We start from the raw sequence: 24,253 nt of genomic DNA on the forward strand, positions 1-24,253 counted from the left end.
AGAATGCGTGCATTATGAAATATTCTAAGGGGGAAAGGGTTAACCACTGCAATATTTAAACTCAGCTTTTTTTTTTTTTAACCAATTTTTTTAAACTAATGTCTACATTAGTGAAAGTTTGTAGTCTTAAAAGATGTCCTACTCCAATTTAGCCTACAAGGACCTGTAGATGTAAAATGCAGTATCTTTACTGAGACTGTAAATGTCCTGTTTGCTACAGTCATCACCTAGTTCTGTTGTGAAGCTTCAGTTGTTTCATTCAGACCAGAAAAAGGGCTTCTGCTTACATGGTTTAGCACTTATTTGGGAATCTGTTTATATTGGTTAAAATGTCATTTCTATGTACAATATTTCAGCCTTATTTGTTTTCACACCCTGTCTGGATTCTTGGTAGTACCCTCATGTGCTTCCCTTGTTGCTGGGCAGGATTTGAGGAGCTGATATCTGATTGGTTGTCAGGCAACTGCTGATTTGAGCCAATCAGATAAGGTATTTGAATTCTTTCCCAGTACAATAACAATGAAGCAACTGCTGATTTATTTTTCCTATGGGGAGATTATGTAAACTAAGAGCATTGCTGCACCAGGCTCCCTCTTGGGTATGTTCGAAAAATTACAAGGCTTCTCTGTACTAGAAGGGGGAAAGGCTGTTTGTTTATGAACTTGTTTACTACTTAACCATTTCATTGAAAGGTCAATATTATAAATAGCAAAAAGTCTATTAAAAATAGCATAGTAGGTTTAGAACTGTCCCATATTTAATCTGTTAATATGCTTATTAGAAAATAGAGCAAACGGTGATATAAATGCTGTAAGAAATTCTCACCCTAAAATTGACATACAAGTTTAATTGATATTATTCAGCTAACACTCCTTTTATTTTAGCTTTAAAGGAGAGAACTCAAAAACTGCTGTAACGTGTAGCGGAAAGAAATTGTATTTGTGGCTGCCAATCTATTATATGACAATCCTGTTTGTTACATTTCAAAAGTAGATATAATTGTGAAAGACTCCAAATAGGTGATGTTTTGTATATTGCGCACTTTGCGATTTGAACTGCAATCAGATAAGGTAGACTTAAGAAAATATATGTTAGCGATATCTAAAACATATCACTGGTGCAGAACATCTTAGCATCTGTCCTCCTTTTTGCAGATTGATTTACATGGAAACAGTGTAGTTTTTTCTTTTGTGTATAAGGATATAATTGTTTTCTATGAATTTCAAAATTATTGCCAGGTTATTTTAACTTGTTACTGCAGTTCATTCCAGTTTGAAAACTGAGTTTTAGGAACCATTGTTTAAAAATGCAGGTTCCACGCAGTTCTTTCATTCTGTACTTTGGAGTCTTGGACTCTGCACCTAGAACAAAGTGCCCTGATCAGTTGCTCTTCTTATTTCTTTGACTATGCCAAATGCTAACTAGATTTGCATATTTTGATAACTATGATGAAGGACACTGATTTTCATGATCATAGAGAAAACCATCTTTATTTCCTCTACATAGTTCTTGCTCTTTGGCAAGTGTTTTTGTGGTTATGGTGGTTTTGGCTAATACACATTTCGGGGATTTTATGCGAACACTGTTCTAGATTGACTGACTGTATTATGAAAAGAACCATTGTGCACTGTTTGGATCCCAACTTGTTTCACTGCTTTCCATAACCACCTCTTTGTCTGTCTCCTGTTACCAGGCAGGATTCAGAAAGCTGGCTGCTGATTGGCTAACTTTTTGAGCAGCTCTTGAGCTGCTCATATGAGCAGACGATTATAGGCTAATCCATAGCAGCTATGCTAATGCCTGCCTTTGTTGCTTCACAGCAGTGATCTCTCCTTCAAAAGACTTGAGGGAGGGAAAGGGAAAACTCTCTAATTGGCTGCAGGAGGGGTCCTTCATGTATTGTTAAAAATACATTGGCACATTTTTGGTTTTACCATATAGCCACTGGCCGTTTGAATGTTGGTCCTTTGCCTTTCAGTAGGGAGAAAAATCTGCAGGTATTATTGGAGAGATGTTCCTGGTGGTGTTTGTCTATTTGGCACAGAACTATATATGATTTTCAAGCTTAATATGAAAGAGAAGGCTAAGGGAATTGTCGTAAGTGAATTTACATAGATATACACAATATTTGTGCGTGTTGATGTTTCATAATTATGATTGCCATCTATGTAAACTTTTTAAAAAGTTTATTTATAGAATCCAACCCCTTGCACATTTTCCATCTATATACATGCATCATTTTGTGCACCACTGTACAAATGCCTTTCCTTGAGATAAGAAATGCCTCATTTATAAAAGTTATTTTTTGCTTGGTTGGGCACCTGTGGCAATACTTTCTTTGTTGCGAATTGGTCATGTGATTATTAAGAATTGTGGAAGTACTCAAACGCTATTTGAAGAGTCTTAAGCAAAGCATTAATACTTGGACACTTTAGGATATTTAATTATGTAAATTTAAAATACCAATGGTTTTAGATATTTTGCTCAGGCAAGTCCTTGATAAGTGTAGCCTTTTTATAGAATTATTCTTTGAAACGTGGCCTCTTTACCCCCTTTTAGTCAGAGAAGGTAGATAGATATGTGAAAGAAGACTGCTGATTGGCTTGCACGGATGTGACCAAACCTGTATGAACCGGTCTGTTGAATGCTACTTCCTTATTGCTTTGGCTGTTTCTTGTCACACTCAGCGCCTACAAGAGATCTGTTACATGGCTGCAGTGTGCTCCCTTGTGGGTATGGCTGGAAGTTATGCTCTAAGTTTTGTGTGCAGTGATATGTTATATTTATTAGTGAACCAAATGTAGTTTTCATTTTAACTTTTCAGAGTTTGTGCTAGCTTTTATTTAATGTTCTTTGGCTGCAATAGTTAATCTGTAAAAGATCTGCATGTCAGTTAAAATAACCATCTAATGATGGATTTTTATAAAAAAAAACTTTTTTCTTTTAGAATAATTTTAAAATTATATTTAAACTTTTGGTTTTAGGAAGGTTTTTAGACCATATATTTTTGGACACAAAGTAAACTGTTAACGGTTTAAATAAAACCTGTTCTCATAATGCCAAAAAAAAAAAAAAAAAAAGGCATTGGAAGATGCATCTTTATTTTAGAAAATGAGGAGAAAAAACCATTTACATTCTACTGTGGCTGTTTGCCAAAGTACGGTAGTCTTGTAAAAAAGCAAAATAGTCAAGTACCTTTCCTTTTTCTGCATAATATAGTAAATACATATTACTAATAAAAATTAAATACTTTTCCATGTTAATTATTTAGACAACTAAGGAATATGTAGCAAAGCAAGTTGGTAATGTTTCTGATTTTACATGCTTTGCTTTTCAATTGTACGTTTGTAATTACAAAAGGCATCTGAAAACAGAGATCCACTGTTTTCCTGTATACACTGTAGTTGAAATTTCATGTCTATTGAGATGTATTTACCTTAGTTTGTAAATTACTATATGTGGTTGCAAACTTCATTCTGATTAAAGGTTCACACAAGAAAAATCCTAGTGTATAATTCTATTGCATTGTGGTCCTGGAGATCATAAATTTTAAATAACTTATTTTCTCTTATTAGTTCATATATAAAGGACTCTTACAATCTGCACATTACATTTAACAAGTTGGTGGGAGGATCTTCTGTTATTTTCTCAAACTCTCTTAATTCCTTAGACCAGTGTTTCCCAGACTTGGGCCGCCACTTGTGTAGGGAAAGCCCCTGGCGGGCCGGGCCGGTTTGTGTACCTGCTGTGTCCGCAGGTTCAGCTGGCCGCTGCTCCCGCTGGCCGCGGTTCGCTGCTCCCGGCCAATGGGGGCTCCGGGAAGCGGCGGCCAGTACGTCCCTCGGCCCGCGCCACTTCCAGCAGCTCCCATTGGCCTGGAGCAGCAAACCGCGGCCAGTGGGAGCCGCGATCGGTCGAATCTGCGGATGCGGCAGGTAAACAAACTGGCCCGGCCTGCCAGGGGCTTTCCCTACACAAGCGGCGTCCCAAGTTTGGGAAACACTGCCCTTAGACAGATTAGCCAAACCTAAAATTATTCCATTATTTAAATTAAAGCAATAAAGCACATGTTTATTCCAAGACATATCTCCTTGTTAAAATTTTTATTGCAGGATGGCTATAAGCACAATAAATAATGAAATTTTTATTCTACATTATACAAGCAGGGTGAGATGAACATCTCCAGTGGTGTGAAATTACTTGCCTTAAGCTCATTTGAAGCTGTTGTGGCGAGGGGAAGGAGGAGATGTGTGCTAGTTTATAAAGCATATGCTTTTGAAGTGTTTTAAATGTTTTTATGTGTATCTATTAATTTACATATTAAAAATAGTTGTGTAAAATGTATTTTAGGGGATTTTGCACACTACGTGTAGATAACTTAAAAGGATACTAACAAGTCATTTGGACTTGACATTTGGTCGATCATTAAACAGTTATAATCTGGTGAGGGAGACACTTTCCTAAAAAAATAAATTTCAAAGCAACTATTTTATGGGTATCATAAAAAATTTGAGTGCTTGCTCCCTCTGCTGGCGGCGCAGCAGCAGTTAATCATATATAAATGTTCTTTGACATTCTGATCCTGGTGTAAATATGGGAAGCAGGTTTAAGAGGTTAAACAAAACATGTATTTCTATTTTGTCTATCAGAGTGCTATCTAAGCGGTAATGGTTACTCAAATATGAGGACTAAAGTTTGGCAGGTAGAAAAGAGTAAAAATAATAAGGAAGTGTGTTAATGAATAATGTAAGTGTGAATGGAAAACAGTTGGGAGGAAAAAACATTCTCTTTATTGTACAGTAGAACCTCAGAGTTATGAACTGGCCAGTCAACCAGACACCTCACTTGGAAGTACGCAATCAGGCAGCAGCAGAGACAAACAAAAACCCCAAAACCAGTACAGTACTGTGTTTAAACGTAAACTGCTACTAAAAAAAGAGCAGCAGTATTCTTCTGCATAGTAAAGTTTCAAAGCTGTATTAAGTCACTGTTCGGTTGTAAACTTTTGAAAGAACCATAACTTTTTGTTCAGAGTTACGAATATTTTAGTGTTACGAACAACCTCCATTCCCAAGGTGTTTGTAATTCTGAGGTCCTACTGTATCTTCTTTCAGGAAGTTTCCTTGTATTATCAATTACAGAATACAATATTTAGTGGCTGTAGGCTTGGAACCTACCTTGATTGGTTAAATTACAAGATGTTGCATTCCAGGCAGGCAGCATAGCAGCTTTAAATGGGTTAATGAGAAAAGCTCACTTATTTCCGTAGGCAGTTTCCAATTACAGTACCACTGTCTTTTTTTTTTCTTTTCTTTTCTTTTTTTCTTTTTCCCAAGCATGCTTGAAGTCTTGAATCATAACAGCTCCCTTGAGTGTTTTTGAGCAGAATGTTTTTAAATCATGATTTTTATCGAATCTATTTTTTTAAACAATTTAAATTATATTTTATTTACATGTTGTTCTTTACTTCCCATTTTATAGTCTTTAATTGCTAAAGTAAATGTTTTATGATTTCTTCTTTAATTTCCTAGTTAGTAGAATTTCAGATTTACATAGAGATTTTTTTTACTAAGAAATTTCACACTTAGAATTCTCATTTTAAGCTGTAAAAAGACAAGTCCAGAGTCTCATTAACATTATTCTGTGAGAACAACACAAACTGAAACTCTAAATTGATAAGCAAATAGCCCTTCTGACCAGCGCTACCTTCCCGTCTATTGAACCTCCACAAGTCAAGAAAGCTGAAGTGCATTGGCCAGGCTGTATTCCTTCATTAAGATCTGCAGTTTGAAGTCAAGGGACTTGTGTTCCTACATCATTTAGAAAAAGATGCCTTGGACTTGGGAAAATTCTTGCTCTGCCACAGACTTTTGACCTTGGGCAAGTCATTTTGTGTCTGTGCCTCAGAATCCCTGTCAATAATATTTCCTGCCTCTGAAGGTTAAATACATTAAAAAAGATTAAGGTGCTTGGATACTATGATAATGGGGCCCATATGTAGATAAGAACTTAGGTCCTTCTGAAAACTTAGTTAATGTATTGAAATATATGTAACTTTTCATTGTTAGCAATGTAGTAGTATTATTTTGAAGTGACAGATTTTTATGCCCTGGGAATTTTTAATAGAAATGCAGTTTGAGCCCTGATACTGCAAACACGAATGCAGCTGGTTAACTTTAAGTACATGAGTAGTTTCATTATTGGCAGTATATTCATGAGAGTAAAGTTATATACCTTCTTAGGTGTTTGCAGGATAAGGGCCTTAATTTTCAAAGTTTGGGGATTTTTTCCCTGTTGGGGTCTTGTAAAAATCAAATAAGACCCTGTTAGTTGTGGCACTTAAAAACCCACCTTTTATAATTTTGACCATTATAAATTTATAATCGAATGTTGTTGTAATACAGATTTTCAAATGAGTTTTACAAAAACTCAGCTTGCTTTAAATAAATATTTATTTTTCTGTATGTTTGTTTTTAAATGAGCCATTTAAATCAGTGATCAACTATTTAGATTAATCATGGTGATTTAAATCACTCCACTCGGGGTTCAAGAACAGAATTTTAAATTGATCCTTTGCATGTTCCAACCTTTATGAGCTTGTAAAGACAATCAAGTAGTTGTTGTTTCTTCTAAATTAGGAGCATATAATTTTCCCATATACAAAGGATGAGATTTTCAAAGTGGGGGACCTAGTATAGAGTTTCTCAACCTGTGGGTTGTGACCCAAAATTGCGTTTCCAGAATGTTTCAAAGGGTTGCGTGGCAGCTTCTGTCCCATGGGGCTGTCTTGGCCTGAGCTCTCTGCTCCAGGTGGCACAACCTCTGGGATCTCAGTGCTACTCAGGTTTGGTCCAGCTGCCCCTCTGTCATGATGATGGGAGACTGGCCAAGCCAAATTTGAACGAGTGGCGCTGCAACCCCATGTACTATGTCACAATGCCTCTCTTACAAATTTTGACCCAGCTGCCCCCCCCTCGGGGTGGGGCCAAATTTGAGTGGCACTGCAGTCCTAGAGTTTGCAGACAGCTGAACCCTTCCACCCACCTTGGGTACAGGACACAACCTCCCTCCTCTCCCCTCCAGAACTATTTACTGGGTTGCGATGGGCTGGCTCCCTGCGCTCTCCCTCCTCAAGCAGGGCCTCTCTCCTCCCCTCCCCCGTCAACAAGCCGTCAACATTTACAAATGGGTTCTGAGCCCAGAAAGATTGGCAACCACTGACCTAGTGTATTATTGACATAGCCTGCACAAACGTGTACTTCTCAGATGAAAAAACTTTCTTTTTAATAAGAGCTGGTAAATTTAAAAACATAGTAAAATAAATTAACTGCTGCGTTAATGTTAAACTTGGGAGAATTTATTGTCTCTTGCATGTTTTTGGAGACAGTGAACCATCCATCTATTTGTCCCCTTAATTTATAAATCTTTCAATATATGTGAGGAGATTAGGTAAACTGGCAATTTGCAGAACAGTGTCTCATTCAATGTTTTTCATGAAATGATCCATCAGATTTCACGAAAACCATCAACAAAGCCTACTGCTTCATTATCCCCAGCAAATCAAATCTGTTTTTCTAGATACATACTGGGATGATTTCTCTCCACTGCTACCAGAGTGCAAAAATAAATAAATTAAAAAATTGAGCACAAGGGACCAGTTTCTCAGCTTGTGTAAATCGGCATTGGTCCATTGTATTGAATGGTGCTAACCTGGTTAACCTGAGCTGAGCATTTGGCCTAGGTCTTTTACTGAATAGTTTCATTCTAGGAGTAGAGAGAGTTCCTTATATTCCCCCACTGCTTCTAAACAACATTTAATTTAATCCTTTCAAACTGAATCTAAAACTAGAGTAGATGATCCAAGACAAGTTCACAGTCTAGTCCTAATAGAAATTACTCCTTATCTTATAATATCTAACTCTTATATAGCGGTTTTCAACAGCAGATCTCAAACTGCTTTACAAACAAGGTCACTGTAATTTATCCCCATTTTATAGATTAGGAAACTGAGGCTCTTGGAGGGGCAGTGGTTCTCCTATAAGGGCAGGTCTACACTTACTTCCTGGTCCGGCCATAAGCAATCGATCTTCTGGGATCGATTTATCGCGTCTTATCTAGACTCGATAAATCGATCCCGGAAGTGCTCGCCGTCGACGCCGGTACTCCAGCTCGGCAAGAGGAGTACGCGGCATCGACGGAGGAGCCTGCCTGCCGCGTCTGGACCCGCAGTAAGTTCGAACTAAGGTACTTCGAATTCAGCTACGTTATTAACGTAGCTGAATTTGCGTACCTTAGTTCGAAGTGGGGGGTTAGTGTGGACCAGGCCTAAGAAGGGTCTAAATAGCAACTGGTATAACAAGTCAGTGCTATCACATATGTTGGCACACTTTCTCCATTTGCAAAAATATAGTGAACATTTCAGCTTCCTTAGAATGGCTGGACTTGATTTGATTTGTCAGCTAGTATATGTGGAGTTTAGAAATTGATTTTTAAATCTAGCATTTAGTCAATATTTTTCTTAATTGTTTGCCTCAATTATCAACCAGTGGAGTGACATGGAGAGAGAGCTTTCTGATTTTTGTAGCAGGTTTGATGTAGGGAATGGGTGGTTGTAAATATGTAATTTCTTGAAAGCTATACATCATACCCAAAATAATTTGGAGGAAAGTGCTTCATTAAAAGTGGTTTTTATGTCAAATACAGATTTATCAGTACAGTGTTAGTCCATATTTTTACCCATATAATAGAAAAATGTTACCAAGGTCTAATAATGAGACCCAAATGTTCAAATCCCATAATCTATAGGGATAAAGTTGTATGAAAGGAGGGCTTTTTAACATGAAGTTGTAAATGTTTTGTCATTTAGGAGTTTGGGTTTGTTCTTCAAGTCCATTGCACATGTGCATTCCACTCTTGGTGTCAGTTTGGCTAGTGCACTGCAGTTGGAAACTTATTCCCTCAGAGCTACCTGTTTGGTAGCTCAAGCTTCCCCTGCTACTGCTCGCTACTGTGTGCAGGTATAAAGGGCAGAGCCACCCCAACCCTTTCATTTCTTTTTTTAGCTCCTCCCACAGTGTTCATTGCGTTAGGATAGTAATGTTTTTATTTATTTATTTATTTGTTTGTTTATTTATATATATAAAGTTTTTTGGATTTGTTGCCCCCCCCCCTTTTTTTTTTTTTTTTTTTTTTTTTAGTACCCAAGTATGCCCCGGTCACCAGGTTTCAAGCCACATGCTTCTTGTTCCAGGCCTCTGCTACAGAGTGACCCACACAATAGCTATTTGAAGTGCTTGGGGGAAGTACACATGAAGGACTGGTGCCAGATTTGTGGAGAGTTCAAGCCTAGGACAAAGAAGGATAGGGAAGCTAGGCTGAAATTCTTGCTGATGGAGGTGGTGCTTAGGCTACTGTCAGTTAATCCATTGACACGGTACTGAGTGCTGAAGTGTCAGTGAGAAGCGCTTCTCCAGCTTTAGCAGAATCTCAGCACGGTTCTTCCTCACCCTTATCAAGGAAGAAATACAAAGCTTCTAGAGAGGCACCAGCCAGGGGAAGGTCTCCACTCTCTAAGGCTTTGTCTACACTGCCTCTGTCAGGGTCATGAAAAAAACTCACTGACAAAAGCACTGGTGTGGACAGTGCTTCGTGGACATAGCTAATGCCGCTTGTTGGGGTGGTTTAATTATGCTGGCAGGAGAGCTCTCTCCTGCCGGCAAATAGTGGCTACAATGGCATAGCTGTAGCGGTACAGCTATGCTGCTAAAAGGTCCATAGAGTAGACATAGCCTAAGTCTGGGACATGGTCAGGAAGGAGTCAAGTAGAGTGCACCTGAAACCTAAACATTCCTCCAGTGCCTAAGTTGCAACAGTCCACTCTGGCTCCACAAGGGGCACTGTTGGCTTTTTCAGCACCACAACAAGATACTGTCTTTGTGCCAACCACCTTGGAGCAAAAAACCTGCTCTGCCTCTTGGTGCTGGTGTCTCTTTCCTTCCAGGAGTCTGGTCCTTCGACACTGCTGCCACTTCTGCCAGCAGTTCAGCCTCTGGTGCTGTAATTGCCTGCTTCCTGAACAGGTGGTGCCTTGGAACTATCCAGAGGGAAGCCTGCTATGAGGCATCGCTCCCTCAATCACCAGTCTCTTGGCACTGGTTCCCAACACCAACTGGATCTAGCCCGCTATGGTCTAGTAAAAGAGAACTCATTGTCAGACTTGGAGGTGGGATCTTAGTATTGCAGCCCCAAAGTAGGACCTGCCAGTCTGCACAAATTCTCTCTTCCCACCTACTACCGTGACCCTTCAATGGGACCTGCCATGGGAATATGGCTGGGACAGTTGTGGCCCAGATCCGTATCAGTGGCCGTTTCGGAACCTCTGGGGTTTTCCCCCAGCTTCAGATCTTTCCCACAGCATTCATACTCAGTGCCCTCATCTAGAAGGGCTGAATCTGCACACTGACTGGCCCAGTCCCCAGAGTCCAGCACCAGGCCTGGTAGAGAGAATCAAGAGGAGGTTCCAGACATGGAGCAACAGCTGCTAGAAGAGATTCTGCCTCCTCCTGTCTTGGCTTCCTCTTCGTCCTCTCCAGACAAGGCCATTTTGTCCAGCACAACTTCACCTCCTCCTGATGATTTCAAAGTTTTTATCAGGAGTTAAAACTTGAGAGTGGATGCAGACTTAGGTGTACAGACCAAAGAGGTCAGTGAATCCTCACATCTCCTGGTTTACATGCTATCATCAGTGGGCCCCTCTGGTGTAGCTCTGCCAATTAATGAGGTGATACTAGAGCCAATAAAGGCTTTATTTATGGCAGACTCCATCCTCTTTGCCTCCTACCTCTAAAAGGGCAGAAAGAAGGTATTGTGTACTTTCCCAAGGGTTGAAGTACCTTTTAAACTTATTCACCTCTGGGCTTATTAGTTGTCACAGTGGCTAATGAAAGAGAATGATGGAGGCACCAGCCTGCCATCCCCAAACCAAAAGATATGAAGAGGCTAGACATATTTGGCAGAAAGATTTATTCTGTAGGGGTTTTGAAACGGCATATTGCTAACCAGTAGGCTCTATTGGGACGATACAATTTTAATTTGTGGGGCTCCATGGAAAAATTTCAAGAAGCTGCTTCCGGAGAATACTAGGCAGGACTTCTCTTGCATGATCAATGAGGAAGACCAGTTACAAGAATGTCACTGTGGGTGGGGCTGGACGCGGTAGACTTGGCAGCTAGAACCATGGCCCCCACAGTGGTCATGCAGAGATCATCCTGGCTCCAGTATTCTGGTCTTTCCCATGAAGCCCAGAGTACTATTCAGGATTTGCCATTTGAGCATCCTTCTTTATTCTTGGACCAGACAAACAGCGAGTTCCATGGACTTAAGAACTCTAGAGCCACTCAGAAGTCCTTATGTCTGTACATACCTGCCCCAATCAAGAAGCACTATTGGCCACAGCGCAGATGCCAGTATTTTGCTCCTCCTCGTCAGCAGCACTTATCAAAAAAGAGGTCTGGGGTTATAGGCATAGGCCTCCCCCTCTTGCTGCTTCAGCTCTGACTCCAGCCTCCTCAAAACACCTGGGAACTGCAAATCAGGTGTTTTGATGTGACAGTTGAGGTTGACATACCAGTCTCCATGCCTCCAGATGCAAACCCCTCATCATTGCAAACCGTTTGTCCCACTTCCGCTGTCCTTGGTCCCAGATTACTTAAAACCAGTAGGTCTAGAGCACTGTGGAAGTGGGATGTTCTCTCCAGTTTACTTATACCCCTCCCTCCCTGTCTGTCATCAGGGACCTCTCAAACTCCTTATTCAGGAAGTTCAATCACTCTTTCAATTGAGAGTCATAGAGAAGGTTCCATGTGGCCTCAGAGGGAAGGGGATTTATTCCCAATGTTTCCTAATCCCAAAAGTGAAAGGAGGTCTCAGACCAATTTTAGACCTGTATCATCTCAACAAATCCTTAAAAAGGATTAAGTTTTTGCAAGCTTCAATTATCCCTTCCCCCGCCCTCAAGTTAAAAGATGCATACTTCCATGCGGCAATCAGTCAAGCTCACAGGAAGTATCTCCAATTTCTGGTAAATCAAAATCATTACCAGTTCACTGTGCTGCCTTTCAGCCTGTCAGCAGTTCCCAGGGTCTTTACAAAGGTTATGGCAATAGTAGCTGTATTCCTCTTAAGATGGGGAGTGCTGGTTTACCCCTACCTAGACAACTGGCTTGTCCAAGGCCGGTCCAAACTGCAAATGCAGAGCAGTGTTACCCTGATCTAGTCAAAGTTCAGTGCTATAGGACTGTTAATCAGCACAGAAAAACTCCTCTCTCCGGTCCAGAAGATAGAGTTCATAGGGGCTGTACAGGATCTGTCTCAATCCAGGTCCTTTCTTCTGCAGTCCAGATTCTAGGCATTTTGATCAATTCTTCTTTGAGTGCTTGCTCATGTCCATTCTACGTTAGGTTAGGGGTGTGCGTGCCACGTGCACCGTTGCCTGAGATTTTTCCCTTAGTGGTATACGTCGGGCCGGCTCTAGTGCCCTCTGGTGCTGCATGCTGATGCGCCAGTATAAGGGGCGTTGCCGGCCACGCACCCTCTCAGTTCCTTGTAATTGCCTGTGGCAGTTGCTGGAACAACCCCTCTTGCTTCAGGGTCCAGGTTTTGCTTCTTCTCAGTATTTTTTTTGGGGGGGGGGAAAGAGGGGATTGTTTCATAATTTTAGTTTAACTACTGGTACTGTTCATCATTCCCAGTGCCGAGGAAGAAGCACAAAAAGCAGCACACTGACAGCAGGCGCTCGCCGGTGCAGAAGAAGGACAAGCATGGTGAAGGCAGCGGTTCGCTACCCATGTCAAGCCACTCCTCCACTCTCAATCTTATGATGTCACCATCAACTCTGTCCAGAGCCCGGTGTGGGATCCGCTGCCAACACTCAGAAGCCAGCACGGCACCAGTGGTATGATGGTTCCATTGACCTTGGAGGCCTTTGTAGTGGCGAGGGACTTACTTTCGCTCCTGGTCCCCCCAACTCTGATGGGACAGTTGCTGGCTCCAGTGTCCATGAGCAGGAAGGAGCATGGTGCTAAGAGCTGCTTTGCGGGGCCTTCTAGGGGCAAGCAGACCACGATACCATTGTTGCGGCCATCTCTGGTCCGCTGCTGGTCCCCGGCCTCCTGGCCCCGAATGGAGAGAGATATACCGCTCCACTGAGGAAGGACTCTTAATATGAGTCCAAAGGGAAACTATACATTCAGCCTAAGGACCACCAGCAGTACCCAACCTATGAACTGCTGGACCTTGGTGCGGGTCCCCTGCCGGCACCAGGCCAACGGGTCAATGGCCTATGCAGTGGCCATACTGGAACCCCATGGGTTTTCCACCAGTACCATGTCCTCCCTCCCATTGATCATGCTTGGTGGTTTCCGAGATGCAGGCTACCGACCCTTCCCGCTCGGGATTGGACACCAACCCCGGTACCGATGTTCAGGATGTGGCTTCCATGGATGTTATTGAGGCTGAGGAAGAGGAAGGAGCCCCTTCTCCAGTGCAAGCCGCTTCCTCCCCAGATGAGGCTGTCTTGGGACAAAGTACCTCCCTTCTGTAGGACGATTTCAGGGTCCATCAGGACGTTTTGCAGCAGGTAGCAACTCACCTGGGACTAGAGATTGAGGATCTTAAGGAATCATCCAACAGCCTTATTGACATTCTGGCTGCAGCAGATCTTGCAAGACCATGGCCGATTGCATCACCTGAACCTTGTCTCCCTTAACCTAACTGTGTGGATGTTACATGGCTCAAACCAGAGGAGCACTGTTCGGAGCAAGTTAAACAGGTCTTGCTAGGTAGCAGGAAGCCATCCACTAGGAGTACCTACCTGGCCAAATGGAAGCGCTTCTCGATGGGGGTGTCTCATCAAGGCCTTTCTCTGACCCAGTCTTCCCTTCAGGCTATTTTGCTCCATAGAAAAATAGTTGCTATTAGTTCAGTAGTAGTTTAGATGGTTGCTTCATCTGAAGCAGCAAGGTCTGGCCCATGCATCTATCAAAGTGCACTTGGATGCAATCTCAGCCTTCCACCTGCCAGTGAACAGCAAGTCTGTACGGTTCTCTCACGAGATGACGGTCCAGTTTTTCAAAGGCCTGGAGAGACTCTATCCTCAGATCCACAAACCTATCCCTCCATGGGACTTAAACCTGGTTCTGTCAAGGCTCACGGGCCCTCCCTTCGAACTGCTAGTGTCGTGCCCCCTACTTCTCTCCTGGAAAGTCACCTTCCTGGTAGCAATCATCTCAGCTAGAAGGGTGTCTGAAATCAGGGCCTTAACATCAGAACCAACATACACAATGTTCTTCAAGGACAAGGTCCAACTGCGCCCCCACCCAACTTTTCTGCAAAAGCTGGTTTCACAATACTGTAGCAACCAGACTATTTTCTTGCTGTCTGCTTCCTGAAGCCTCACAAGAAGTCTGAGTAGTGATGACTGCATTCACTGGAGGTTAGGCGTGCCCTTGCCTTCTGTATTGAGAGTACTAAACCCTTTCGCAAATCAGCGCAGCTCTTTGTAGCTGTAGAGGAAAGGATGAAAGGGCTTCCAGTATCAGCCCAGAGAATTTCATCCTGGATAATCTCCTGTATTCAGGATTACTACGAGCAGGCGAATGTCACACCTCTGGCTATTCTAACCGCTGACTCCACGAGAGCTCATGCCACTTCAGAGGATTTCCTTGCACAAGTCCCAATCCAAGACATCTGTAGGGCATCAACTTGGTCTTTGGTGCATACCTTTGCATCCCACTACACCATCACCCAACGGGCTCAAGATGATACCAGGTTCAGAAGAGCAGTGTTGCAGTCAGCATGTCTGTGAACTCAGAGTCCAGCTCCTAAGGTACTGCTTGTGAGTCACTTAATGTGGAATGGACATGAGCAAGCACTCGAAGAAGAAAAAACAGTTACTAACCTTCCGTAACTGTTCTTCGAGATGTGTTGCTCATGTCCATTCCCCAACATGCCCTCCTATCCCTGTCACAGTTGACTGGCAGTAAGGAACTGAGAGGGTGTGTGGCTAGCAACGCCTCTTATACCGGTGCATGAGCGCACGGCACCAGAGGTTGCTAGAGCCGGCTCAATGAGTACCACTGAGGGAAAAATCTCCGGCCATGGTGCATGCAGCACGCACGCACCTAACCTAACATGGAATGGATGTGAACAACACACCTTGAAGAGCAACAGTTTAGGAAGGTTAGTAACTGTTTTTTTATAGATTTGAAGGCTTGCCAGGTCACAGCAGCAGGAAACTGTTTGAGGCTTCTGGGTCATAAGCTTCTTGCACCTATATGGTTCAATATGCCAGAAAGCAACTCAGAACTCCGTGGGGCTGGCAGATATCAGTCTACTTACCAAGCCGCCATCAGCGTGTCCACCCATGCCCTCACCTCCCTAGATTGTTGGACAGATCCAGCCAATGTATGTGTAGATGTTCTCTTTGCCTGCCCCTACAACTGACTCTCGTTGACAGAGTCCACATGGGTTCTCTACAGATGCAGGGTCTATGGTCCTTTACACAGCAATGTCAGAGCTGAAAGTTGTCAGACTGATGTGCCAGGTATTTCTATTGCAGATCAGGGAAGCAGCCTTTTAGTCCTCACAAACAACCTCAACAAGCAGGAGGGAGCTAGCTTTTTGCCACTCTGTCAAGAAATGACTTTACTCTGGGAGCTCTGTATTGCCATCTTAGTAGATCCAGAAGCATCTTAGCTGCTAGATGTACAGAATGACCTAGCAGACAACCTGAGCAGATAAATGTATGAGTCACCATGACTGGTCTCTTTGCCCAGATGTGGCCAGATACATCTTCTGGCTCTGGGGGATTCCCCAAGTGGACCTATTTGCACCAAAAGCCAACAGAAAGTGTCAGCAGTTCTGCTCCCTTAGGTATGACAGCCCAGGTTCCATAAGATGCCTTTTTAATGACATGGTCAGGCAGGCTCCTCTACACTTTTTGACCAGTCCCACTCATTCACAGGATATTGCCAAATATAAGACAGGATCAGGCCAGAGTCATACCTATAGCCCCAGCATGGGCCCATCAGCACTGTTTCTCCACTCTCGTGGTGCTGTCAGTGAAATCTCAAATTTCACTGCCACTAGACTCAGACCTAATCTCCAGGATCACGGTTGCCTACTCCACCCAAGCGTACAATCACTTCACTTAACTGCATAGATCCTCCATGGCCAGACACTAGAGAGCAGGCTTGCTCGAAAGACGTTCAAGAGGTCCACATTCTACAAGAGCTATTTACGTTGCTAAATGGAGGCATTTCTCTACCTTGTTTCACCAGAATGGGGTATCACTGACCAGTGCTTCACTTCAACATATTCTGGACTACTACTTATTCCTGAGACCCCAAGATTTGGTGGTTAGTTCCATCAAAGTACACGTGATTGCTATTCCAGTGTTCCATCCTAAAGTGGACAATCACTCTATTTTTCTCTAGTGACATGTCCATAAGACCTTTAAAGGGCTTAGTCAAATTATACCCTCAAGTACAAGACCCGGTTCCCCTGTGGGATCTAAACTTAGTATCATCAAGATTTAGGGGTCCCCCGTTTGAACCATTGGCTACCTGTTTGCTGCCGCATCTGTCAATGAAGGTGTCGTTTTTGGTAGTCATTATCTCAGCCAAAAGAGTAGGGGAGCTGAGGGCAGTAATGTAGGGTCCTCCATATACAATCTTCTTTAAGGAGAAAGTTTACCTACCTTCTCATCCGAAGTTTATCCCAAAGGTAGTTTCCTCTTTCCTCATCAAACAGCCAATTTATTTGCCTGTATTCTACTCAAAACCATTGTACAACCAGGGAGGAAGAGTGCTTGCATACCTTGGATGTTGAAAAACCTTGGTGTTTTACCTGTTCAGAACCAGACACTTTCATATCCTCCCAGCTGTTCGTAGCAGTGGCAAACAGAGTAAGAGGTCCATCAGTCTTCACCCAGAGAATTTTTTTCTGAATTGCATATTTCATATTAGCATGCTATGACTTGGCTAATGTCGTTGCATCTATAAAGTCACAGCTTATTCGACAAGATCACAGTCAGCCTCAGCAGCCTTTCTGGCACAAGAATACACATTTGCCTTCTGCTATGCTGGGGCTCAGGATTCCAGAGATGATGCTCGAGTGGGGAGAGTTGTTCTCCAATCTTTATTGAAATATACTCCGATCCCACTTCCTGTCTTACAGCTTGTGAATCACCAAGAGTGGAATGCACATGCGCAATCACTCAAAGAAAAAATGGTTACTAACCTGTTCTGTAACTGTTCGAGATGTGTTGCACATGTCCATTCCACAACCTGGTCTTCTACTTCTCTTTATTGAAGGAAGAGAAGAAAGGAGAAGGACTGGGGTGGTTCTGCCCTTTATACCCATATGCAATAGCATGTAGCAGCAGAGCTTTGCCCAATGGGTGCCACTGAAGGAAAATATTTCCGACAGCTGTGCACAGGGCGCTCTGACACCAAGAGCGGAATGAACATGTGCAATACATCTTAAAGAACAACAGTTTCAGAACAGGTTAGTATTGCTTCTTTGGGGCGGGAGGAGAGAGAATCAGGTTCTTGTTTTGTTTCTGAAACTCTGTAAAACTGAATAAACGTTTTGTATGAAACAAAGTAAGAGTAAAATATTTAGATTTTTAGTATCTTTGAAATAAGAAGAATGTTTCGTTTCCAACCAAGGAACTGTTTGCATCTCTCACGTGAGTTTTTTGGTTGGATCTTAGGTTAGCACAAACTAATTTAAGAGTTTTGTCTTTTTTTCACTTTTAAATGTCAATAAGTTGATCAAGTGTAATAATATTGGACATTGTGAATCTTGTGAATGGAATCAGTAGACCTTAAGTACATAAATTTATCTATAATTGTTGCATTTCAGAGGGCTGGGTGTGGAGGAGAATATGAATGAGAAATGACATTAAAGTTATATAATGCTGTGTTGCTTTCATGAATGTGATGAAATCGATTTGCTTTAAAATATACTAAATGCAACTTTTAACACTCATACTTTCTTGGAGTACCTGCATTAAGTACTTACAGTACTGTATAACACACATGTACTGGGAGGGGCTATTTAGCAGTTTCACTAAACAATATTTTATTTTAATTCCTTGCTATACTTTTATATTTTAAGGGTCAAGATGGATACCACAGAAGAGCCTCAGAAAAAAGTCTTTAAGGCCCGAAAAACAATGAGAGTAAGCGATCGGCAACAACTTGAGGCTGTCTATAAGGTCAAAGAGGAGCTATTGAAGACAACTGACGTTAAACTGTTAAATGGCAAACATGAAAATGGAGATTCTGATCTAAATTCCCCTTTAAGCAACACAGATTGCATGGAGGACAAAAAGGAGGTTAATGGTTTAGTGGATATATGTCTTGACCCTGAAGAAGGGAGAACTGAAAGTGAGGAAATCTCTCATGTCAAAAGTCCTGATGTCAGGGCAGAGAACAAAGATGGTGACTTAGATTGCAAACCTGAAACATTGTCTCCAGAGAACGTTATTTCTGAACAAGAGCAGGAGGACCCTATTATTGCTTCAGTCTCTGAGGGTGGAAATCAGGTACTTGATAACAAAAAAGACGATGACCTTCACGAAGAACACAGAATAAAAGATAGTTTGGACCAAAGAGAGACAGAGAGCCCATCTGAAGGTGAAAGCAAAGTAAGCTGTGACGTTAATGACTCTTCAGAAGAGAAAGCAGAAACAAATGAATTAGCTGTTAGTTCTGATCTACCTGTTGAAGAAGAAAAAAGTGCTGAAGAAGAGGTTGTTGATGAAGATACTGTTGGAGAAGAAGCTATATCTAGCAGTATGGAAACTGACCAGGAACCAAAGGATGAAGGAGACCAATCTGCAGAACTTCCAGAAACCACCATTGAAAAGTCACTAGAAGAACCAAGCGAGAACATCTTAGAAAACACAGACTCTATGGAGACGGATGAAATAATTCCAATTTTGGAAAAGCTGGCCCCAGCTGAAGATGAACTATGTTGTTTTTCTAAAACTTCCCTGCTTCCAGTGGATGACACAAGCCCAGATTTGGAAGATAAAATGGAGAACTCTTTAGGTTCACCATCCAAACACGAAATCAGTGAAAGTTTGCCCAAAGAAGCTTTCTTAGTACTCTCTGATGAAGAGGAGCCGTGTGGTGAGAAAGAGGAGGATGCTGAAGTGGTACTACCAAACAAGACAAGTCCTCCAGGTTAGACACTGTTTTTATTGTAGTTGTGGTCCAAATATGAGATTTTCATTCACTTATTTGATAAATTAGATTCATGTGTCGGTATACTGATTAATGACATGGACAGAATTTCAGCTTTCAGTTGTATATTTTGGGAGATTCTTCAGTTTATTCCATATTTGTAAGAACTTATTTGAATTAAGTCGTTTAAGAGAGCATCAGATTCAGAACAATTTTTGTTGTGATAATTCATGGGGTAAGGCCATTGTTAATAAAGTAATGAGCTCTGCAGAAGAAAAATGATTAACTTGGCCAATTTTGAGATTCTTCTTAAAATATGAATAGCTGATTTAAGCAGAGCAATTAGATGACCAGCCATCGAAAAAACAAGTTGAAAGTATTAATAAGTTTCTTGACTAGGTTCAAGCTCTGCTTAGGTACAGTGGAAAGATTTGGGTGGAATGTCAGGGAGCCTTGCCTGGTCCTGGCAGAAGTTAAAAGTGCAAGGGTCAGGCTTTAACTAATACCACTGATGTAAGGCCTGACTTCAGTGCTCCCCTTTCTTGCAATATCCATGATATACCCCTTCCCTCACATTACAATGGGGAGGAGTTCCGGTGAAGGAGGCAGTGGAGCTGACACGGTCACCTCCACCAGCTGTATCCCAGTTAGGGATTCTCCAGGGACAGTTTGTTTGCCTCAGGTTTATTTTGTCATGCTTAATTTATTATACAAATATTGAAATACAGCAGAAATATTTTTTTAAATATGTGCATCGTTCTCCTGCTGCTCCTCTGCTTGCATGCCCAAAATGAAGGACAAAGATATAAACTGAAAAACTGAGATTACCCCAGCACAGGTAATTGAAAAATTTAACAGCACTCCAAAGCCAGAACGATCTCTCTCAAAAATGGTGGTGGGTGGAGATTTAAACCTATAGTTACAGTGCTTAAGACAAAGTTTTGTTGCTGTTTTAAAAAAAAAACAAAAAAACACCCACTCTAGAGATGCATAATTAAAGATGGATCTTAGTTGGAGGAAAATATACATAACGTATGGGATTAATAGAGCCATGTTTTGGGGAATATGGTTTGAAGCTCTGCCTTTCTTGTTAAAGTGGATGTTACAAAAACTAGAAACTATGCAGTGACTGAGAACCACAAAAATACAGGAACTAGAAAATCCTGGCTAATGATAATTAGAGAGACAGTGAACCAAAGTTATTTCTATTTGAGATCAATGGGGCATTGCCAGAAATGACTTCAGTGAATAAGGAACCATATACTACTTTTAGAAGATGATAGGCTAGAGATCCTACCAGGCTAGTCATAATTTACTATTTCTATAGTACCTAAAACAGTATGAGATGTTCCAGAGATGTAGGAAGACAGGTGGTTGTCTCATAAGTTGCAGTCTAAATGGAAAACATACTGATCAGAGCTGGAAGGCAACAAAAAATATTATATTAATGTCAAATCAAAGAACAAAAGAGCACACGTTTAAGGGAATTAAGGGCCAAAAATGTAAGCAATTTAAGTAAATATCTTTACAAAAACTGTAGTTAACAATTGGAGTAAACTACCCTGTGTGGAGATAATCTGATTAAAAATAAAAAAGTTTTTGATAAAAGCATAACATTACTACTATTGTCCTAGAGTAGTAAATAGCACAACATTTAACAAAGCATAGGCATGAAGGACTATGCAAGGGGATGTGGAAGATGTTAACAGCCTACTAATCTTACAGTATGCAACATATGGCAGCATTGAAGGGGAGGTCAGTTTTCCGGAGTTTGGGAAACACTGAAATAATTAGAATAAAGAGTGTTAAAAATATGTTGTATATTTGAAGGAAAGAAGAGAATCACTAAACATGTTAAGGCAACTGACAGGATTGGCATGTTCTTAATATCCTGGCCTTTTCCTCTTCTAGAATGCATATGCTCCTATTTTACTTATTCTTCTCAGGTCTCGTGTATCTTGAGAATGCTTGTGGCCTACAGTATTTTATCGATTAGCACGTTTTGTGCTGTCTAGAAAACTGTGGAAAAGTTGTTGAAAGCAGAGTTCACAGAAAAGGAAGGGATACGTGTTATATAATATTTAAACATTAGTTAGTTTTATTGTTTTAAAATAGTGGAGGATTTAATTCTTATTGACCATCAGTCTTGAGAAATAGCTAACTTTCTTAAGTTTCCACTTGGCCAGTATGCATCAATGCATCAAGATGTTTAAAACTGTGAGCTGCCCAAGGCAGAGACTTGCCATTTTTATCTGTCTATAAGGTGCCATGTGCACCTGTGGTGTTATATAAATAATTAATGGGAAACTTCAGTGTCAACATACATATCCCAAATCTCTATTATGGGTTAGCTATTAATTGTCACTCCCGTGAAGCTCTGAATAGTGCTTCATGGTGTGATTTACATCACACTTATTCCATGCAACTATTTCTTTAGTACAGTTGAGTTGACTTGTCTCGATCATTGAGGGAGGATTTAACTGATGTTGGGCCTAATACATTCCCACAGGAATTTTTAAAAGTGTATACTAAGATTGTGTTGACTACATGGATAAACTCTAATTATTTTGTTGATTTGCAGACTCGTGGTCTCTCTACCATGCACTGTGCTTATGATGCATGGAATTATACCACATAGAAGCATACACATATAACTGGTTTCCTATTAACTATATAAGAACCACCATATTTAAAGGCAAACTTAAAAAGACATCAGAAATCTCAGTGAAATGGTCAGGTCTTAAAGATTTAGTGGACACATCTGAAGAGGGGTAAGCAGGGTGTTCTTTCTGATGAGATAACCGTTTCCCTGGTAGTTTAAACAGCCTTTGCAGTCCCTTTTGAATTTGAAAGGAAAAGTTTTTGAATGGCAGTTCCCTTCTCCTCGTCCTTGCCTCCCCAGTATGGAGGAAATTCACCCAACCCTAGACTAAAAAGTAATGGAGGCTTATCTGCATTACTGTCCAGTTTGTAGTGAGAGTGGAGAAAGTGGGTACTGACATAGGGAAGGAGGAGGAGGTCATTTGGCCCATGTTCACCTGGAGATACTCCCAGGGAGTGGAATATCACAGTGAACTAGTGTGATATTCCACTCCAAGTTCTGGACAAAGAAGGAATCATTTTGGATGGGAAAAGCTGGGGACCCCAGATCCCCTCTCATATACACTATAAACATACTGCTACGTCCACAGGTAAAGCAGGAGGTGAATCCTTAAAAGCTATCCAGCTTCATTCCCTGCTCATGTTGTGGTTCCTAATATATAGAATTGCAGAAGCAAGTTCACGTACGTAAGACTTCAGGCTCAGGCAGCAACTCACCAACACAAGATTCTTTCCTCATGCTCTCATAAGCTTTTATCTGTTCATGCCGCTAAAGTCTTACAATGTATGGTTTTCCCATGACTGTTGGAATGGAATCTCAACTCCAGGAGAAAAGGGGCAATAGGGGAGAGGAGAAGAGTTGGGTTAAGAAAGAAATATTAAAACAAAAAAAGACAAGAAGGAAAAAGAGAAGAAGGTCTGGGGAAGGAAGGGGTGGGGGGGAGAGGACCCAGCAATTGTTAGGCATGGTATAAAAGGAACTGGGGGGGGGGGGGGGGGGAATGTCCATTTGTCAACCTTTCCTGAAGGGGTAGGGTTTCAGCAAAGAGTTGAACTTTTTAACCTTCAGATAGCAATCTATTAACAAAGAAGAACTTTTGTTCTTCCCAGGGTGATTCTGATTTTTCCCCCAAATTGAGAAAACCTCAAAGGTTTTGTGACATGAAACTCAAAACACGTAGTGAATGTCACTTCTTTTATAAGCATATTTATTCCTCAAATATAAAAGGCACAATTGTCTAATTAAATACTTGCAACTTTGTAAATAAAACACAATGCAGTAATCAAGTCTGTGGATTAATTAGTTAATTACTACTGGCAGTGGTGCAACTAGAATTCATTTCTTACTGGTATGCTGCACTCATGGGAGGGACACAAAAGGGGGGCACCAGCTAAAGGCGGGGGGCACGTGACCCCTCACGTGACTTCTCCCTGCTCCCAGCCTGGGGCCACACACTCTCCCCGTCCCCTCCCCATGATCTATCCCACGTTACCTTGGGGGGGTGAGGGGGGCTCTGACCTCCTCCCGCTGCACTGGAGACCTCTGAACCGCAGGGCTCTCTGGAACTGCAGCAGTGAAAGGAGCAGAACATGGGGCCAGTGATTTAACTATCATAATTTATCACCATTTTGATGCAATGAACTGTGAAACGGCCTCCTTCAGAAACATACATTTGGAGTGGAATTCTGCATCTTCAATTTTAAATGATTGGAAGTGGAGGAGGACTCTCAGGCTATGTCTACACTATCACTTATGTTGGTATAACTTATGATGCTCAAGGGTGTGAATAAATTAGCCACTTTCCTGAGCAACATAAGTCACACTGAGACAGCGCTATGAACATAGCTACCACCACCCGTTGGGAATGGATTAATTAAGACAACGGGAGAGCTCTTCTGTAGGCTTAAAGTGGCTACAGTAGAGAGTTTACAGCGGTGCCACTATAAGCTCTCTACTGTAGCCAGAGCCTCAGAATTATGTCCTGTCAGCCACATTTCAGCCTCTTTTCTGTTCTGTGCTTTCCATATGACCTTTTTATTTGTGATCACTCATATTGGCTAAATAATGGAAAGGTTCTATGGTTTCTCTGGATATTTTTGGACTTTGCCTTGTATGGTTCTAGTTCTTTGTGATTAATTAGATCAAGCCGGAGTTCCACTTAGACCACAAAAATGATTTTGTGCTCTAATCTTTCCAGGCCTTCAGAAACCATCTTCAATTGCTTTTTTAAATTTAATCTGGATTACCTTTAAATCAAAGATCCATGTTCCAACTGCAAATTGCAGACTGCTTCTGATGATTGGATGTAAATACACCTCTACTCCGATATAACGCGACCCAATATAACACGAATTCGGATATAACACGGTAAAGCAATGCTCCGGGGGGGTGGGGCTGC

General features: G+C 41.6%; 1 protein-coding gene across 6 annotated transcripts in view; it reads left to right on the forward strand.

Moving 5' to 3' along the window:
* ATF7IP (activating transcription factor 7 interacting protein) overlaps positions 1 to 24,253 on the forward strand; it is a 170,065-nt gene that overhangs the window by 58,079 nt on the left and 87,733 nt on the right. For all 6 annotated transcript variants that reach the window (XM_024193872.2, XM_024193878.2, XM_024193873.3 and 3 more), the window contains exon 2: positions 18,181 to 19,253. In XM_024193872.2, coding sequence (XP_024049640.1) covers positions 18,188 to 19,253 — 1,066 coding nt within the window. In that variant the 5' untranslated portion in view covers positions 18,181 to 18,187. The remainder of the gene's footprint in view (positions 1 to 18,180; positions 19,254 to 24,253) is intronic.

The sequence above is a fragment of the Terrapene carolina genome, unplaced genomic scaffold (genome assembly GCF_002925995.2).
Source record: "Terrapene carolina triunguis isolate 2854851 unplaced genomic scaffold, T_m_triunguis-2.0 Scaffold68, whole genome shotgun sequence".
Taxonomy (NCBI): Eukaryota; Metazoa; Chordata; order Testudines; family Emydidae; genus Terrapene; species Terrapene triunguis.